The sequence below is a fragment of the Adelges cooleyi genome, unplaced genomic scaffold (genome assembly GCF_023614345.1).
Source record: "Adelges cooleyi isolate 19-005CV unplaced genomic scaffold, UGA_ACOO_1.1 ACOO_flye_CR_arks_rails_tigmint_CR_PRNA_27, whole genome shotgun sequence".
In the NCBI taxonomy this organism is placed as follows: domain Eukaryota; kingdom Metazoa; phylum Arthropoda; class Insecta; order Hemiptera; family Adelgidae; genus Adelges; species Adelges cooleyi.
This window is the reverse complement of record NW_026095937.1, coordinates 26,856-48,134: the sequence shown is the minus strand read 5'-3', so window position 1 is coordinate 48,134 and position 21,279 is coordinate 26,856. Positions and strand designations below refer to the sequence as shown.

General features: G+C 30.9%; 2 protein-coding genes across 2 annotated transcripts; one reads left to right on the top strand and one right to left on the bottom strand.

The window, feature by feature from the left end:
• Positions 1–6,976: 6,976 nt before the first annotated feature.
• LOC126837657 (uncharacterized) lies at positions 6,977–11,358 on the top strand. Its single transcript, XM_050571597.1, has 4 exons — positions 6,977–6,994; positions 10,468–10,840; positions 10,944–11,140; positions 11,215–11,358. Exons 1-4 carry the CDS (start codon positions 6,977–6,979, stop codon positions 11,356–11,358), a joined length of 732 nt encoding a protein of 243 aa, XP_050427554.1.
• A 7,469-nt stretch (positions 11,359–18,827) lies between these two features.
• LOC126837656 (uncharacterized) lies at positions 18,828–20,159 on the bottom strand. Its single transcript, XM_050571596.1, has 4 exons — positions 20,093–20,159; positions 19,522–19,671; positions 19,113–19,455; positions 18,828–19,045 (listed from the first exon to the last, which is right to left on the bottom strand). The coding sequence occupies exons 1-4, from the start codon at positions 20,157–20,159 to the stop codon at positions 18,991–18,993; spliced, it is 615 nt and encodes a 204-aa protein (XP_050427553.1). The 3' UTR covers positions 18,828–18,990.
• Positions 20,160–21,279: the final 1,120 nt, after the last annotated feature.

The following is a 21,279-nucleotide window of genomic DNA, read 5'->3' as shown; positions in this document are numbered from 1 at the left end:
TTCTATAAGAGTTCTTAATGAGTCGTTTTTTTTTTACCAAAAAAATCTGATGTCCATTAATTTTAAAAAGCCATTGGGGTCGGGCATTACAAGAACGGAACATATTGCGTCGAGGAGGTCACAGGTGTTTATAGGAATTATTATACATTTTTCGTGTAAAAATTTAGTATTTATGGAATCTAAAAATGACTTTCCTCGAGTTTGGTTCTTATAGCTTCGATGCGGAGCTGAGAAGGTATTGGTTTTACAATGTTGTGTTTTTATTTATTTTTTTTGTGTCTGGACCCACGATATCTTGTAATTCGCTGAACCGATTTCTTCGTGTAGCAACTCTATAGATCAGAAATCATACCTGGAAGGTACATTAATGGGCCAAAATTTTAGTCACCCCTTCCTCGTCAAAATCGAGAAAAACAACCAAAAAAATTACAAATTTTCCAACTTAAAATAACGATGCTCGATAACGTAAGTGAAAGGATATGCAATTATAATGGCTATTGAGCGTAGAAGGGTATAACTACAAATGTTACAACTGGATGAACTTAAGTTTATTCAAGTAGTAACGTAAATATTTAATTAACTTTTTATATAAAGAATAATTTGCTGATCATTTTGACTAGTTGAAAACTAGTTTTTCATAATTATTTTCTTAATTATTAAAGTTTAAAATGTTGAGCCTGAGGAAGGGTGTGGAGTAGAAATATTTTTAACTGAGCGTATTACTCAACCGAACTTCCCTTCCCGTCCTAACTTTATAGTCATATATTAATATATTTTGATGTAATTTAGTGGCAACACTGTTTCAATTGTCTTCACAAAAGCTGTCAGCGAAATTGAAATTTTTCGAAAGCTTATAAGCGTAGGATTGATTACAATTGTTCACCTCTCAATAGCTAAAATGCGTCAATTTTTAAGAACACTACAGTAGCATTAAATAGAGATATATGTTGAAAAAATTAAAATGAAGTTATACAACACTTCAAAATATTTATATTTATAAATAGTATTATGTTTACTGTAAGTATCTCATTTCTGTATTGACTCAACTAGTCCACTGTAGCAGTACTGATTCAGTAGATACAAAATTATACAAAACGTTACAATGTACAAAACCCAATGCGGTGATGTCATTTAAAAAAATAAATTTATTAAACTGTGGTTTATTCGGTCGGAAAAATATATTGCTACATCTGTGTTTAAAATAATATCGTTTGTTTGCCTAAAAATATTCGTTGTCTGTACGTTTTAGGTTGACACAATAATTGTTATTTCAGCGTAACTTTTATTCGTTTTAACAGAAAGAAAAACGAAATGTTATACTTATAATAATAATAGTAAGTGTTACATTTATTATATTTTGATTAGTCGATTAGGTGATTCTAATAGATATAATTTTATTGGCGGTAGAGCTAGAGTGATATTTAATATTAGAGATTGTAATTCCCTTATTATGTTCGGGGTTATTAACAGTTTTTTCCAAGGAGATTTTTTTGGTGAATATGCTGAACGGCTAAGAAAACTTCTTGTTCTTGACTATATTTAAAGGAATATGAAATTCCCATCGTCGTTGACATTTATTGGCCATAATGCTTACATGATGTTTACTCCCCATCTTAAAGAAAATCATCAACTCAAAGAATTTGAAAAACATTTTTATTCGCATAATTATAATTCAAATTTGTATTAATAACATAAATATATTTACGTATTTGCTCACATCATAGCTGGTAATCATTATATTACAATTTTTAAATTATTTCCATACCATACCAACAAAGAAGAAATATTAAACTCAAATATTTATTACAAACAAACGTTATTTAGAGGAGAAAAAATCAAAATTTTAAACTCATAGAGAAAAACATCACATTCAAACGTTTTAATATTGTGATGCCGCTAGTCAAGAGGTTGTTAGATGGTAAGCCTCTGACAGCTAACCTAAATATATATTTTTGTTAATATCTAGATATATTTGGTGTATCACATAGTACAGTGTATTATATATTATATTAATATGCTAGTCTAAAATCATCATCTGTTTAATAGATTTAAGAGTTAAAATAATAAATTATCCACAATCTACGATCCCTAATGTTATTCCTATTATAAATTTATTATCGCCGATTACGAATTGGGACCATGAATGTGATGCTATATCCCTGTAAAAGTTCTACAGAAAATATTACTTTTTGATTCTGTATTCAGATTAATAAATTAAAAAATGTGTTAATCAAAGCTAAAAGAATAAAACCCGTTATTGTTAATTAAACAAAAAAATATATACACTTCGATTTAAAAAGTTTTAAAAAACTTTGCGTTAACCTAAGTCATTTAGTACAGTAAGTCATAGTACATGTCCGTGGCAGATGACTCGAGAGAAAATATTTGAATAACTTTAAAATTTACATCGATTAATATGTTTTTTAAATAGTCTACAAAACTTTTAGCACAAAGAATACTATCCCGTATCTTGCTTTATAATTTCCTTACTTGTTTTTGGTTTAGTAGCTCTCGGTTCATAACCACTGTCATTTTCAGAGTCCACGAGTTCAGACGATTAATATCAGTATTTTTCAACGATTCGATGTTGTCGTTACCCATTTTCCCGATGAGTTCATATTCGTCATTTTGTTTCAGTAAATCAATAATCGTAGACATTGGTTATTCAAAAACAACGAATGGTTTGTAGACCATTTATTGAATTGTTTTATCAGTTTCCTAAACTTGTCCGCACTGCTTAATTCAAGGAAATCCGCAAATTTCTCTATATAAACTTTAAATTTAGTTACATGCTTGAATGCCGCCAAATGGCTCAACGACGATTTCAAATGATACAGAAACGTCCAACATACCCGTAAATATTGTTTTAACATTTGCATAAAATACATGTAGACATATTGAAGTGAACGAATAGTCATGCCTAACGATGTCTTTGGATTTTTAATCGTTTCCATTTTGGCTGACAGCAGCCCTACAATTTCATTGCTATTAACTAAGCCTCCAAAACTTGTAGCAAGAGTGTTCATAATTTGCTTGTTCTATCACGTTGTTTAAGTAGAACCGGACCAAATCGTAGTCTTCAACATGTATTACTGTCCATGCCTGACGTTTACAGGTTTCTTTGAGCATTTCCACCACCGCATTTTCTTCTAAATTCATTATACTATCTACTACTTGTGTATGTCTCAGTGACCATCTGTAATTTCGCATTCTTCCGGCATTGTTTTTTTTTAAATAGCTATAAACTTTTTTAAAGTGTCTGCATTTGGCTATTTTTTTCTTCATCATTATCCATCTCGTCGATACTGCTTCATTTTGGTTGTATACAAATAAAATACCAACGTGAAGCCCGAAAATTGTAATCTATTAAAGTAATTGGTGTTAATTCTTCCTTTCAACATTTTTTGCTCCCACTTTGAACATGCACTATCAATGCTAGCGTGTACGCTGTTATTGAGTAGTATTTGGGGTTACTAAATGCATAAAAGCTAACATTATTTACGTTATTTTAAATTTGATGTGTGTGCAAGCATCGTTAATCCATTTTACTATATTCTCGTCAAGTTCAGTGCATAATTGTATTTCGTCCAACTTGGGTAAACAATCGAATTTTCCTCTGTCATACTTTTTAGCGTATTTAAACCAATTAATCTAATCCTTTATCGTACCCGTACGTACCTTTAGCCGCGTTTAGCAGTATTATCATTATCCAAGCAGTATGTATTTCATTTTCAAGCAATACGTCCTGAATGTTAAGACGTTCCTCCTGTTTATTTAACTTTGTACCGCTATTTACTGTGTTAAGTTCCTAAAATCTGAATCAAAAACTATTCAACTGTGGCTAGATTTAGTAAATGCTAAAATGTATACGTATATAACGTTTTCATATACCTTTTTAATAAGTTAAAACAATATGCAAGTTGATTTAAGCATTTTTCTACATATACACAAACTGAAATCTATACAACACAAAAGCAAGGCGGCGATTTTAACGTATCAAAGGTACATTAAAATCATATAATGCCACATCTGGGCTTTAAATTAATTTCATTTTTTGCCGAAAGTCAGTGTAATATTTGTTGACACAATTGTTTTAAATGTTACTTTTATACGTATACCTATTGTAATAGGTAGAAATATAAAAAAATCAAAATTAAGCATTATACTTAAGAGTAGTAGTAAGCATTAGCTTTGTGATCGTGATTCAATCACATGGTGTTTAAATTGTTGTAATTTGAATAATAGGAGAGCTTGGGTTTGCCCTATGCGAATGCCCTTTTTTATGTTTCACGTCATGTTGAATTTGCTTTTAATCAGATATTTTCTAAGTCGCTGACTAGACGATAAATGATAATCGTATCTGCTCTAATACAAAATATACAACTTTAAGCATTTGTTTATATAAAATATGTTTTTATCTAGTTTTATAACCATAATATTGTTGTAGAGTCGCATACCTACATGGTACTTTTACATACTACATTCAAGTGCTAAAAATGTAATTGACTGATAGCCCTTGTTACAGTGCAACATACAACCTACCTAACCTAACTACACCATGATGCCAATTATCTATGCTAATATTACAGCAAATACTGAAATCATCAGACAACGAGAAAGATTCATTGTAGTGCAAATTCTAAACAATACAATCAGCCGAATACACACTTCAACAAACTTCAAACAAACTCTTGGCTATCTCAGCCAGGATCTACATAGAGGTTTAATACATATATACATTTACTTATTTAATAAACCTGTTTCCTTTTCGCTGCATACTTGAAAGTAAAGTTATTTATAGGTGCAATCGCCTGTTAAGCTCCTCAGGCGATATAGCAAATATATAAAGGAGACTTAGAGATATTTAATTGTAGATAGATTTTTTTGTTGACAGTTCATAATCATACTAATTTTAGCATAACTACATAATACTGTAATAATAATGGATAAGAGGGGGAATTTAATATGATATAATTATTTTCTAAGAGGGAATGATGCTTATAATACGAGGTGGTGGAATGTATACAAGGGTATGCTATTAGAATATCCTACTTCTTTTAAAGCTTATTATTACTATAGTGTTATTATTATACAAGATTCTCACATACCTTGATCTGGTCCAGTGACGGTGTAAAAAGGGGTTCCTCCTGATGATTGATATGTTGGTTCGACTTGGCAAGACGAAGACGATATTTATTACATCTTTTACACTAGTTGTCATCTATGAGATACCGATATGTTTTTCTAACACGTATATTTACGTACAATATATCTGTGGTTGACTCAGTGTATGATTGTATTTTACACTGATCAAACTAACGTTTGTATATTACACCTTTAGTTTTGGTTATCTCCTCTCAGGCTGCTTGACAACTACACAAAACACATTTGGAAGTTGGATCTATCTGGTTATCCTATTCCAAGGCTACTTATCTTAATAAAGACTAGTATACTACCCTGCTCAAAGACGACTACACAGTTAGGCCTTCCTTTACTAAACTCTTTATAATGACTATTAATTATTTAAACTATCCAATTCTTATCGAAAACACCCAACTCATTAGCAATCAATGAAATTGGATTCTTGGGGGCTGCTAGCATTTGCTTCTCAAGAAATTTAGTGAGCCAGGATAGCTATATAACTGGACTATTAAAGTTAATTCAATTAAAATAAAATAAATAAATGATCTAATGAAATTATGAATGAACGCATTTAATAATTTTTTACTCTAATACACTGAGTTGAGCTGCAGACATTACATGAGAACCATTAACCACACTTCGCCCGCCAGCTGAATGATTGGAGAGTAGCAGATAACCATGGCTAAAGACTGGACAGCGGTAGGCCTGTTGCTTTGGCTTTTATAGGGCAAGATCGTGCGTCACTCCAGTTATTAATAGTGGGGAATCCCCCACTATTAATATTATAATATATAATATTATTATGATAATTATTATTATAATATGCCCCCGTGTAGATGAATCTTCATCTGGAACGCCCACTCAGTGTATTTGTGTATTGTTCTTTATTTAAAATAACATTTATATTTTTTCACATGTGTGTGAATTTATATGCTCTATAACAAGTATTTAATAATTCTGTGCGATATTATAATTGGTACATGACATTAATATATTGTGTTCAAACATATGATTCAGTACGTACAATTTGTTTTTATATGAAATATTACTCTATTACAATACATAGGTAAATAATAATTAAACATTGCGTATGAAATTATAGAACATTTAATTAACTTTGTGATTAGATAGACGTTAATATGGTGAATTTCACACTTTATATACCTAACCAACTTAGAATACATCCAAAACATTTTTTTTAATATACAAAAATTAATATTAAAACATTTGATTACATACTAAATGAAATTAGATCGGACATTGCACGAACTACAACAATTTTTTTTAAACCAATATCGACTGAAGAGCGACTATTATTAACAATACAAATATATATATTACAATTAAGTAAGACATCTTTGCACTCATATTACATTTGTATTAGTTAACAAAGTATTATACAAGTATAAACCAATAGGTAATTTAAAAATTCGTTTTTTACAATAAGTTTTTAAAAAAAAATTATTCATCTCGTATATAAAAGTCAAAATTCAATACTATTAATATTATAAAAGTAAATCATTGTTAAAATACTGAAGCGATTTATTTTATATGGCTGCTAACTCTTCGTCGACGATTGGTGGTTTAGTTTGCGTGCATGGTACGTATTTTGGACTTGGCATGGCGTATAATATATGCTCGGATATTCTATTTTCTTCATTATTCTCTCTCGTCCGTTCACAACACAGCTACATGTTCCCAATTTGTGTCGAACGGTCTATTATTTACATTATTTACCCAACTTGCGGATACTCCCACTTGAGTAGCTTAACTTGTCTGCCAACACTTCAGCCAATACTTGCACATTCCAGTCTATTAATTTTTAATCCGAAGTATGGCATGTGATCGGATCGTGTGTTGTATAATGATACACACAATGATAACATACTATTTTTGTCGTAGAAGTAACTGCAATAGTGTTTGGTGTTTTAGCTGTGGCTGTGTGTTTTGCAATTTCCAGAATCCATGGCCCACAGCCACAATCGTTGCGTTGAATGGTGTAAATTTATTTTTGAAAACCCATGGTAGTTGAGATTTGAAGAAAATCTGTATGAAATGCATGTATGTCGTACACTTGTACTCCATGTTTACTTAAAACATGTCAAGTATGATAAGCGTCGTGGTGAATGATGTGTGTCCAGAAGTGCGTGAGCGGAAAGACATACCAGGCTTGGTCGAATGAAACGAACGAGTGTGTCCAAATCGGTATCATGAACACAACTGCAACAAATTCTCTTGAGTCTTGTGACATGTAGAATCATTTTTCTTGTAAACCCAAAGTCTACGTCTAATTCTTATATTATCACCTATATGGCCTCGTTCTTCCACAACTTTATAGGTACTCAATGACAATGTCTCAGTTTCTTATAAAGACCACGCATCAAAATATGATCACTCCCATAAACACAGATCAGGCCTCTCGTTTGACCGGGATTTGGTGCAGCACGTGTTTCTACTAAAAAAAAAAACAAACTAATAAATAACAAGAATAAAACATACAAACAAATTAAAGTTATTGTTTCTGATGTTTATTACCATCCGATGCTTCGCTATCCGTTTGAGTCTCTTGTTGTTATTCTCCTACTTCATATTTGTCCGAAGATGACGTTAAGGCGCCATACAAGTTTCAATCCAGTCGTTGAAAGTTCCGGATCGCCAAATTTTTCAAGTTATAGATCGCTATTGGATTGCAATACTCTAGTCTTTAACACCGTCGTCCATTGCAAATGAATATTTTCGGGAAGATTCCAAAAGATTAAAGTTATGGTTTTTTAACAATACAAGGTATAATACATAACATAACTAGTAAGATATAAGACAATGATAAACATGTACAGTGTGTAAATATGTGGGAATGAACATATTATTAAAAGAGAGAACATATTATATAATAAAAATATGGTATTAGGGAGAAGTAGTTTAAATTGACAATCGATATAATTTACAATAAGTAATAGAAAAGAGTACATACGTCATACAATTAAAAAGGTTTATAAATGTGTCCGGATAATAATTTTTTGAAATAATATCCATAATTAAATACAAACTTATATATGTATTTTTTAACTTCGGCTGCTGGAGCCATTGGTTACAATTTTTTTTTAGGTTATATATACATTCAAAAACAGATTTCCCCGTTTAATAATTTAGAATTTTAGACAAGCTTATAAATGATGAATATAAATATAAACAATGAGTAATAATGAGTACATAGATGGTTAATATTCCTGTGTTATGAGTGCAAATACGAAATATTATCAGTTGTTATTATCATTAGGTATAATGTTTAAAAGGTATACCTAATAAATGTATGCGTAATTTATATATTTTTGTTAGTAGCTAAGATTAACAATTTCTAATATGGTCATAGAGACATGAATAAATGTTTGTAAGTATACACATAGTATAGGTAAAAAGCTAATGCTTAATCTGTTTTTTATTAGTGATTATTGTTTAATGAACATAACATTTTCAGCAATAATATAAAATAGTGTTAAATGTACCTATATTATTTTATTTATATTTTTTTTACATGTTTTAAAGATATAAATAAAATGCAATGATGTAAATAGTGCCAGTATTATTGTGTGCATACTATAATAATATAATTTTAAAGGAAAGGTCAAGGGGGTTATGAAAGTTGATGGATGTGTCTTATACTACCGTAACTTTTTTTAAATTATACAATTACTATAATATGTATTGTTATAAAGTATATCTCCACGTACCTAGATTCTGGTCCAGCGACGATCTCAAAGCAGCAGCTTTGAAGATTAAATTGATCTATTACTTAGATCTTTTAAAGAAAAAACACTTGCGTCTATTTTAAGTCAGTCGTCTTAATTTAAAAGGAGAGATAGAACAGAGAAGAAAAACAAATGCATATTGAATTTATAATATTAAAGGTATAATGAAAAAGAAAAAAATGTATGATTTATTTATTTAATCTTCTTCTGGGAAAAAATTTTAATTTAATAAATGTGAGTCAATAATGTTATGAATATTTTCTCATTTATAGTGGTAAAAAATGTTTACGTGTTTCGTCAAGTATGTCCAGTACTGCGTTAAATGGTGGTTTTGAAGATGAACGGAAATATATATTTCCTATTTCATTGGGGACTGCCACTAGTGTCCAATAGAAGGGGAATGTATGTACTGGAACAATGGGAGGATTGAGGATTGGTGATTAGCCGGAGGATTACGCAGGTGGCGATCGGATAATTCACAGCTGTCCTGTACCCCGTCTTGTAGGTGTCTCGGCCGCCGCCCGGAGAATGGCCGCCGCGGGGATGAATGGATGACGGTGTAACAATGAACTCCGCCTCGTTGACCCTAACCTAACCTAACCTAACCCAATCGGAAAAATTTTAATGTATTATATTTAAAGAAAAAAAATCTTCATTATTTTTATCAATTTTTATATTATTATTTTTAACAGCTAATTTTTTGATTTTCAACCTAACCTAACCTAACCTTACATATAAAATATTATATTACTTTTAAATTTTGTTTTAAAACACCGTTTAACTGATGTCATAGAATACAATATTTTATTTAATACAAACCTTAAAAGTAAAAATGGCAAGTTTCCATTAAGTACAATATTTTATCCTTATAACACATAGAAATCATGCATACACACCTTAAGCTCACAGACAGGTGAAATTATGTAAATATTATGGTCAGATTTTTTTTACAATTCTTACTAACCATAGTGTTATAGAAACGATTATTCCAGACCACACACCCAAGGTTACCGACAAAGTATCTTATATACAACGACAAAAAAAACATGAACACGTAAATCACATATACATCTACAGTTTACCGTCATGTGGGTCTACATGCCTCGACATGATACGATATGTTTAAGGTCAAAGCAGGTGGTTTTTAAACTATCCAATTCTAATATAATATTATATCGATAATGCACCCTTACAAGAGGGTAAAAACCGTGAACACGCAAAAACATATAGCATCTACAGTTAACCGTCAGATGTGTCTACATGTCTCAACAGGAAACGACAGGTTTAAGATCAGAGTAGGCATTTTTAACAGTATTTTAAAGAAATCTCCCTTCCAATAACTAAATGCTACAATTTTAATGTTTCTAACCCCCCACATGGTATATTTAACGATTCGTTTGCACTAGTGATGGTCTATGGTGCTAAAACATTCATCGTTTAGTGTTCGAGCTCTGCGGTACAACGTTTAAAAGTGAATCAAAGTTTCCAGTGTCTAGTTTTTTTTTTTTACACTTAAACAAATTACTTTAATTCATACATCATGGATGGATCGATCGCACCAATCTACAAGAAGCAGAAGTACACCTACATTCCACCGGCTCCGCCAAATGACCTGATTGGATGCAACAGTTATACATTGGATTTCAACGATCGGAAATTTATTCAAATTGGGATCGATCCGAAAAAATCATTTAGTGTAATGATTCATATCATTACACCGTCGCGGTATGTGAGCATAACAAGTCACTATATGAAAACTATATACACACTAATGGGTGATATACTATCAAGCGTCATGGAGAAGCCTGAAAATACACAGACTACATTTCTCTCAGACACCAATCTTTCATTAACTAAAATGGTTTATAAGGATGAAAATGTGCTGGTTATTGAATCTCAAGCTGTAAATGGATGTCGCATTCTACTTAACCGTAGAGATTTGAAGAAAACTGGCTGAACTAGAATATATTGTTCATGAATGTGTTGAAAAACACTTGGCAATTACAACGGAAAACGTGTATCAACAAATCGAAATGATTATAAAATATTACATAGGCTGTTTCTTCCCAACCAAGGAAACAAACAGAACAGAGTTGTTAAGATGTATCATGGAGGTATCATGTATTACTATAACTTCAGCAATAGAGCCGATGAGTGATCCTAATTATATTAGTGAAATTAAAAGATTTGCTGCTGAAGAATTGGCTGACGTCTGGATGAAGAAAATAACTGACCGAAATGACATACCTAAGGTATTGTACACATTTTTTTTATTTTAAAAATTTTCATATTATTTAATTAATTAATTTTAAATTTTTTTTTAAAGGCAATCGATGTAAATGATGGTCCAACTCGATACGATTGGCGTGGTGAAGAAGAATCACAATGCTTCTCCTTTTCAACACAAGCATACGACAACTATAAACACACGGAGAAGTCAACATGGGCACCTCGAAAACTTGAATTTTAAGTGTATACTATACTGTTTAAATATGGTTTTATTGTAATTTACGTTTCAAATAAAAAGTCAACAAAAATTAATTTTAAAATATAAATGTTTTTTATTTTTTTTATTTAAAATAATCTCTTAACATATAAGGTACATTACACTACATATAGTTACATGAAATAAGTTCATACAATATAAGGTTAAAAACAATTAAATTAATACAAATTATTAAATATAGTTAAAAAAAACGTTACAATTTTCGAACATCACCCGAAAAAGGGTTATAAGTAATAATTTGATCGTGTAGAATCATACAGTACGCTGAGGTATTTGCAGGAAAAGCTTCTAAAGCTTCAAATTCAATTCTTAAATCTGTTGTGCTAACTTTAATGTCATCATCCTGGTGTGTAAGATCAATGACTGCCACAGGCATAAACTTTAAAAAATTATCTTTATTAAGAAGTGGAGCAACGCTATCTCGGTCATAGTAAGATTTTTGAAAATCGGTATATGCTTTATAGAAAAGTGAAAATAATCCTTTAGAATAGTCAGCACGAAAATCTTCATATGGATACACTTGTGTATTTAAATACACTTTTAAATTAAACAGTTTGCAGTGATCAAAAACAGACATGGATGAAGTATAGGTATTTTTACGGTTAGTTTGAAATCCTACAACAATATATCTTGGTTTTTCTAATTTGTTACATGTACGTACAGACCACGAGTGACGTGCATTTGTTGGTAGTGTAGGATATTCAGATAGCTCCCAAGTCCTAAATGGAACCTCAATCGATTTTCGACTATCTAATATTTTCATTAGACCGAGTTTTTCTTTATTGTTAACTTTAATTAACGGCATTTTCCATACAATTTTAGAAAGAATTATTTTTGTTCCAGCAAGAGCTGTTTTTTTAGCAGCTTCCTCTTCGAAAATCTGTAAAGCGTTCGAATCTGTCGATGCTCTATTCAATATTAATTGATGTGAACAATTCATAATAATTTTTTTATAATCTTCACAAAAACCAAATAAATGACTCAGTGGGATAATTCCGGAAAAATGGTCTTCTTGTGCAAATTTTTCATTATCAAATTTCATGCCATCGAATGCGCTATCTGTTAAAGTATACACGTTTGATTGAGTATACGAACACATCCCTTTAAGAGTAGATGTTATACCTGGATTGCGTACTTTTTGAATTTCAACACCGTTAATTTCATAACGTGCTTCGGAGAACAGATATGCCAACCCATTGTTTATAAAACGAACCGATCCTGTAGCGTTAGAAGGCTTTTGTAATTTACCTTCAATATAAATATAACTCTCACTTGGAAGAGTATAACTATCTGAATTTTGAACTGCTATACGAATTTCATCGTTGTTTGGTAGAGCAGAAGTAGAGAATGGTAAAAACGAGTGAAATTCTTTATCAATAATTTTACACTCATCTACACATCCAGATGACACGTCAAGATAAATATCATCCATAATTAGAGTGCGTTTAACGACCGTAAAAATTTCAAATTAGATTTGCTAAGTTTTTTTCTGTTAATATTTCTAGATTTCTTTAGGTGTTTACGTTTTGTAGTTGTCTTGGTGCGATTCTGTTGTTTAATAGATCGTTTAGAGATTGTCGTCCTATTTATATTAGAAAACTTCAAACCCATTTTTTTATATAATCTGTTTAATGTGTAGTCGAACTGTGATTGGTTCACCTCTAAAATCGATCAAGTCACCGTCCTGATCAGTTAACAATATACGCAAATTTGATATAGATGTGGTGATAAGAGGATAGTAAATGAGATGTCGAGGTACTTCTATTATCTTATAACCTGCAGCAACTGTAGGATAGAATTGATGAATAATATGGCTTGAAGTCCCATTATCGAATGAAGATGTTATTAGGTTACACTTATACAGTTTACTTTTGTAATGTTAACAATACACTGAGACTCATGTTTCTCATCGGGTTTATATATTATCCCAGTATCAAAACCTAATAAGCTACCTATGCTGTCGACCATAGAAAAATCAATTTTATGGCTGCACTTCATTTCACATTTCAAAGTAACAGTGTTAGCTTTTAATTCAAAATATGTAACTATATCGGATAATAGTGATTTAATGGTTGCTTCTAGACTCACTATTTCATAAGAACCTGTAGGTATGGTTATTAACTGTATGTTAGTAACTGTATCAAGGGCGTTATCACGTACTACTCCAATACGGTTACATCCAGGTTTGATGTTTGGTATAGAGTTGTTTGTTTGAAGGCTTAAAAGACCTAATTCTGAACTATTAGCAACTTCTATAGGAGGAAAAAATTCACATGTTATTTCAGAAGAATTACTGTTAAGTGTTAAAGTTGTCATGGTTCCGATAAAAATTTTAAACACAAGTGTCCACAGTTATATGTATTACATCGTTGCTGTTTTTCACAATTGTAAATGATTTTACAACTTTTTAAATATTTCTGAACTTCAAGCGGGGGTTCTAACCCAAAGCTATCATAGTAATAAGCGCGGTTAAACTTCTTCCTAAGAGCAACCCAGTGGGAACCTGCGTTAACCGAGAGAGCTAAATTAATAACAAAAGCTTCTTGGCTTCTTGTATGAACAGGCAACGTATCTCTACAACAGGTTCCCCTGTAATGGGGTATTTTTAAAAGACGTGCAAATTTATTATTTCAAAATCAAATAATGCACGTTTGGGTAGCTCTGATATTAGTTTTTTGAATTACTTCCTCGTTTAGTACTTTTAGGTTTTTTTATTCCTGCCCCTGATGATTTAGGTGCTAGAAATAATCCTTTTCCTATCTTATATTTTCCTTGCCCGTAGGGAGTTAAAAACAATCCTTTTCCCAACTTTACAGTTGTATTTTTAGAAGCCCTTAAATCATTAATAGTTTTAACAATATTACTCGCCCCGGAAGCTAAAGATCCAACTGCAGTTAAACCAGCTATCAGAGGTAAAATGGGTAAAAACCCTCCAGATTTAGGAATAGATATTATTCTAGGTACTGATTTATTTTTTTTATTTTTAACCACAACCTTTTTAGCTGCTACTATAGCGATTTTAGCCAATTTAACCATGTTTTTCTCTGTACTCTTTTTAACAGCTTTTTTTGCTGCTGATACAGCTTTTTTATAATGAATCCCCATGCCTAACTTCCGTTTAGCTTTTATAGCAGTAGTTACTAGCCAAGAAGCGGCTTTTTCTTTAAGTCCAACGTCTTTAGATTTAACTAACTCCCAAGCATTATCTTCTAATAATCTATCAGCCTTGTGCCTATCATTCAGAGAGTTACTATTATTGTATGCAATATCATGTTCTCTACAGAGTTCATCTAATTTATTCACACCTCTATCACCCCGTGCAAGCCTTTCTTTTAATTTAGTCCCAGGACCTGCGAATCTAATAAAAACAAAAATATATATTTATTAGTTTTAATCATTATTTTTATTATTTTTATTTTTTTTCAATTACTTATATCCGGGCAAATGTAATTCAAATGGAAGATTATTTATAGCAGTGTTTAGTATACCACCACCTTTGTTGGTGTTGTTCTTTCGACGTGTAGACATCATATGAGCCATTACGTTTTTAACCAGATATATTTATACCGTTATGATTTTTTCACCACAAACTATTAAACTTTCAGTTTTAAACGCGGATCCTCCGGAGATGTATCATACTAAGTCTAAAAATGGGTATTTATTACCAAATTCCGTACGCGCTTTAATTTTAGCCCCTTCTGGAGGGGGTAAAACCAACTGTGTATAGTCTTTACTTACTAACATTAATGGGATTAAGTTTCAAAACATTTATTTATACTCGAAAACTGTAGATCAGCCAAAATATAAAATGTTAAAGGATATTATATCGGGTATTGATGGTATGAAGATGTTTACTTTTAACGAAAGCGATACTGTAATTCCTCCTGAGAAAGCTTTACCTGAAAGCACATTTATTTTTGATGACGTTTTAACAGAAAGTGAAGGTGTTAGACGCGCTTATTTTGCTCGCGGTAGACATAACAAGCTGGTTTTATTATATTGTGCACAAAGTTATTCATATTTAGATAAAAGAATTCTTCGTGATAATGCAAATTTTCTTGTGGTGTTCAAAATGGATCAGACCAACTTAAAACATATTTACAATGATCATGTAGCTACCGATATGTCATATAATCAATTTAACGAGTTTTGTACAACCTGTTGGAATCGTGAAAAATATAATTTTATAGTTATTAGCAAAGACGATGAGAGAGATAACGGACGGTATAGACTCAATTTCGATACGTTTGTTACTATATAGAGTACAACTCGTATAACTATTTATTCATTTATCGATCAAACATGGCAGAGGAAAGTTACACTTTATTAAAAGAGTTAATACAGGCTAGAGAAAATATTAAACAAAAATTTAAAGATCTTAAACAAAATAATGCTAGAACCGATCATGTTATAAGGCAAAACCTAAATCCTATAATTGAACCTCTGCAAAAACTAGCAGATATAAAATTAACTAAAATTAAATCAAAAGAAAACCTAGTAAATGAATCTATGCAAACAGATACAGAAGCCACCTCATCGACACAAGATCAAAACCCTGATGCGATAGACGTGGAAGACTTTATTAACAAACGCATAAGAACATGGTTAGAGTCTAGTAACTCGGATAAACTTTATGGCTCTATACAACATAAAAATGGTAAAATTACTCTCGGAGACTGCGCGTTAGTGTTTGAGGCTAAAGAAGAATCAGTTTATTTAGATAAAATATCATACCCCTTAACCACAGGTGTTTTGGAGTTAATGTTTTCAAAAAAACCTATGAACTATACTGAGACAGATTTAGGGAACTATAAAAGTATGTTAATAAAATCAAGTGTTCATCTGAATAAAAACAAAACACATATTCGCAAAGGAGGAAAAAAATATAATCTCATTGTTGGTTTATTCGCCAAAGGTGAAGGTCTTACTTTAACGCTAAGAAAAAACGTTAAGAAAGAACTAATTTTTTGGAAAAATCCAAACGATTTGTGTGAACGTTTAAAATTACTATTAGCTTCACAATCAGCAGGTAATACAGGTGTTTCGAATGAAATCACAATAATTTGGCAAGAGCTACTCAAGTCTAAGCTAATTAAACGAATTCCCGATGTCTAAACGGGAAATTGCTAACGAACTACACAGGCCTGCAAGAAGAAATTATATAAGAAGGAAGGTTGTATTATATGGAAAAAATGATTTGTTTCAAGCAGATTTATGTGAAATGGTACACTATGCGAACGTTAATAAGGGGTATAAATATTTACTCACAGTATTAGATTGTTATACTAAATACGCATACACAGCACCTTTAAAATCTAAAACCAGTAAAGAAGTAACATTAGCAATGGCTAAAATATTTAATATTCAATGTCCTAAACTCCTTCAGGTGGATAGAGGTTCAGAATTTTACTCAAAAACATTTGATGAATTAATTGAAGAATATAAAGTAAAACGATATTCTACCTTTTCGATTTTGAAAGCCAGCATAGTCGAAAGATTTAATAGAACGCTCAAAAATCTTATGTATAGAGAGTTCACAGCTAGGGGTTCATATAACTGGTTAGATATTCTACCATTAATAACCGAAAAATATAATCATACTATACACAGATCTATAGGATTAACACCTGCACAAGCTAATGCAAACCCTTCACTAGTTAAATTACGTGAACGTGTGATTCCATACAAAAAATCAGATTTAAAATTGGTGATAACGTCAGAATATCAATTTATAAAAGTTTCTTCCATAAAAAATACCTTCCGAATTGGTCTACTGAGGTGTTTTGTATTACTAAAGTCAACAAAACAGATCCCCCCACTTATTTACTTAAAGATTATAAAAATAATCCTATATCGGGTTGTTTCTACACCGAAGAATTGTCTAAAACCAACTATCCACATGACTACTTAGTGGAAAAAGTTGTTCGAACTAAAGGATCTTAATTGTATGTTAAATGGTTAGGATTTCCATCGACCGAAAATAGTTGGATAAATAGGACTGATATAAAGCAACCATAGCCAGTCATACGTTGACTATGAACGTGTTTGGAGAGACTGCTGATACATTTATAAACAATATAATTTCAACGCTTGACGGTAATAGCAAACTTATAAAAAATAACGATAATAAAATTTCAAGTATTACAAAACAGTTGTATGACATACAGAAAACAACATCAGATAACCTTGAAAAAATTAAATCTATAGAAACTACTATAGAAAAAATCAATGATGATAATGAAATTTTTAAGTATACAACTGATAAAACAATCGTAGAAATTCTTAATAGTGTCCAAGACCAAAACGATGTTCGAAAATTAGATGAACATATATTAGGCCGTATAAGTTCTTTAGGAGTGTTTCTCGCAGATAAATCAGGATTTAAGAAGCCGGCAAATTAGTTGATTTATTTTTTCATAATGACTTCTGCTATTTTGGATATGGAGTGTATTATGTCACCAGACTCTAATTATTTAATAAAAGAATTATCTGTAATTGCAACTGACACATGGAATACACAACATTGGATATTTAAGTACAACTTTACACAAACTTCAAACAAAAACACTCGAAACGTTAACAGGTGGCTAGCTAGAAACCATCACTCAATGACACCTCAATATGGAGACGTTGAAGCAGAAGATATATCTAGAATTTTAAATTCTTTAACATTTACAATCATCTATGTCAAAGGGCTACAGAAAAAAGATATTTTACATCAGTTTATACCACATATCCAAATAATTAACCTTGAAGACATCGGATGCCCTCGCTTATCGGAACTAACCACTGAAGAATCATATCCATCATGTTTATTTCATATGAATTTAAACCCTAAACACTGTACTTTTTATAAAATGTTTGCATTACGAAATTGGTTTGTAAACATCTCATAACCTTGTATATTATAATGTATTTTAATTTAACTTTATTTTTAATAAAACAATTTATTTATTATAATTTAGTAGTCTATTTTTTTTATTTACATTACGAATATAACATACATGTAAAGATATTATTTATATATATATATTTATTATTATAAATTTGAACATTGTTATTGTTATAAAGTGGAAAAAAAAGGGGAGGGAACATTAATAAATTTTATTTACATATTCTCACTACAACAATCAGAAGTGGGAGAGGTCATCTGCACAAATCCGAAGTGTATAGAGAACATATATATAACAAAACAAAAAATAAAATGGTAAAAAAAAAAAAGTGTAATGTACATATATAATAACACTTTATTTACAATAAAAAGGTTGAGGTTAGCTACAATATAATTCATTTTAATATTAAATCTATATTACTGACATTACAAGTATAACATACATGTACAGATATTAGTTTATTATACATATATTATATACATGTATTCACAAATTTAATCAATGTTATTGTTATAAAGTGGAAAAAAAGGGGGGAGGGAATATTAATAAATTTTATTTACATATTCTCACTACAACAATCAGAAGTGGGAGAGGTTGTCTGCACAAAACTGAAGTGTATAGAGAATATATATAACAAAACAAAAATAAATAAAAGGGTGAAAAAAAAATAACAATACCTATAAACTTAATAATAAATTGGAAATTATAGTTCTTCTTCTTCTTCTTCTTCATCTTCTTCTTCTTCTTCAGCCATCTCCCTATGTTTAAATAATTTGTTTATATTAGTAAATTTCGTTTTAACAAACTAATGATTTTATAACTTACATTAGTTTATAATGTCCATAAGGTAAAGTATGTATACGGTCAGGTAATACAACTCTCTTGTCGTCATGTCGATTTAACGCTAGCTTGAGGGTTGAAATGGTTTTAATATTATGTTTATAAGAACGGAATGAGTTCATCGTACGGTATGGATTGAATGCAGCAGGATCTTTTCCATTGATACCTTGGAATAAACAATCCATATGATCCTCAAATGTCATATGGTTCTTTATTACATGGTAAGCAACGCCCTTAGCTTTAATATGTTCATGTCCAACCTGTATGTAACCATACGATTTTGGTTTTAGAGCCACTTGTTCCGAGATTATTTCACCTCCAGTCTCATCTAAAACATATTAGAATTATTATCTATATACAATAAAAAAAGAAACTATTATATTGTATAACTAACCTGTGAAAGTTCCGGGAACTTTTTTTCTCTCGGTTCTATAACACGGATGAGATGGCGGGAAATTAGATGTATCCAATTTTTCCAGAAAACCCGGTTTGGTTAGCATGTTATGGTAAAAGTCATCTGTCTTAATTAAATACATTAGAGAATCTGAAAATATTAATAATAAATATATATAATAGTTCTTCAATAAAAAAAAATAATAGTATTACCTGTATCCATGTATAACAGTTCTATGTCACATCCATAGTATTTTTTCATTACATTGTAATGAAAATTATACATTAAAGTCTTGGAGATTTCCAAGACAGTAAATCCTACATAAATAGGCTTATCAAAAGTTAAAACGGCCTTGTGGAGGTGTACCGCATACAAGTTTTCATTGTATTGCGTTACACCCTTAAATGTAGGCTTGTTTATCAGTTTTTGAAAAGCTGCAGGACTGCAGACAAGAGACATCTTAATGCGATTGCGCACATTCTCCATGGTTTTACCTATTAAAATAATTAAGATGATATTATTTTTTAAAAAAATTATTTTTTTTAATATAATTATATATATACACATTTACCAAAAACTGCGTTGTTCATGAGCTTAAAGAAGTCCTTTTGGAAATCGTCGGTTGCTTTTTTCCTCATTTCCGTATTGAGTGAAATATAGCTAGCTAACCAAGGGCTTTGGTCAAATTGAAGTACCCTATGCACCTTTTTTAAAACAAGACCCTCCTTCAGAGCCTGCTTTAAAATTGAGTGGTGCACAATATACTTTTTTTTATCGTTTAACGTTAAGATTAATTTTTTTATCTTTGAACCAGGAGGGGTAATCTTCTCACACATAAACGGTAGATCTGAATGTTGATCATGAAGGGATTTCGGGTATTCGACATCAACCTCTTAAATCAACCCGTTTTCCGAATTGTCATCTATTCTGTCTAAACGGTTTTGAACAGATTGTACAGAAAGATTTCCTTCGTACCATTTGAAGTTACCAGTTGGTATCGTTTGCGACATTGCCCAACCATATCTGAAATAATTATATGAAAATTAAAAAAATAAACTATAAATACAGTTTTTACATTATTATTACTCACAGATTTGTTGCATCAAGATATGTTATCCATCTGTTTGGTTCTTCGGGATTGTATACGGGTGCCTTGCTGTGGTTAGCTTTAGAGTATCTCTTTGAAGCTTGACAGATTCCCCCTCTTACACCTAAATTAGATAACGAATGTTAGAGATGTAATATCAATGAAACTTATAATTGTTATTACCTTGCTCGAACATAAGTAACATGTCATAGTCTGATATCAATTCCAACTTGGCTTCAGTGTATTTCAAACAAACATCGAAACTCATACCAGGGATAGTATAATAATGACAGCAATCGATTTCATATGTTTTTAAACAGAGCTCCCTAAAAGCTTCAAAAACATCACATAAAATATGTACATCCAATTCGTTATACCTGAAAAATATAAATAATTATCAGACTAAGATAGAATACTATTAAATATATCACATACCATAAGCTGTATTCGCCTAAAGTTTTGAATTTAAAACGATTCCATACATTTTGAGCGTGTTTATAATCATCTTGGGAAATATTTTTCTCAGTTAGTGAACTAAAAAAAATTGTTTTTAATTTATTTTATTATTTTTTTTTTATGTAATATAATTATTATAATTCACCTGTAAAACTGTTCTATAGGCGGTAGACACTGTTCTTCCAATTTTTCCCATGAGTCCGTATAATCGTAAC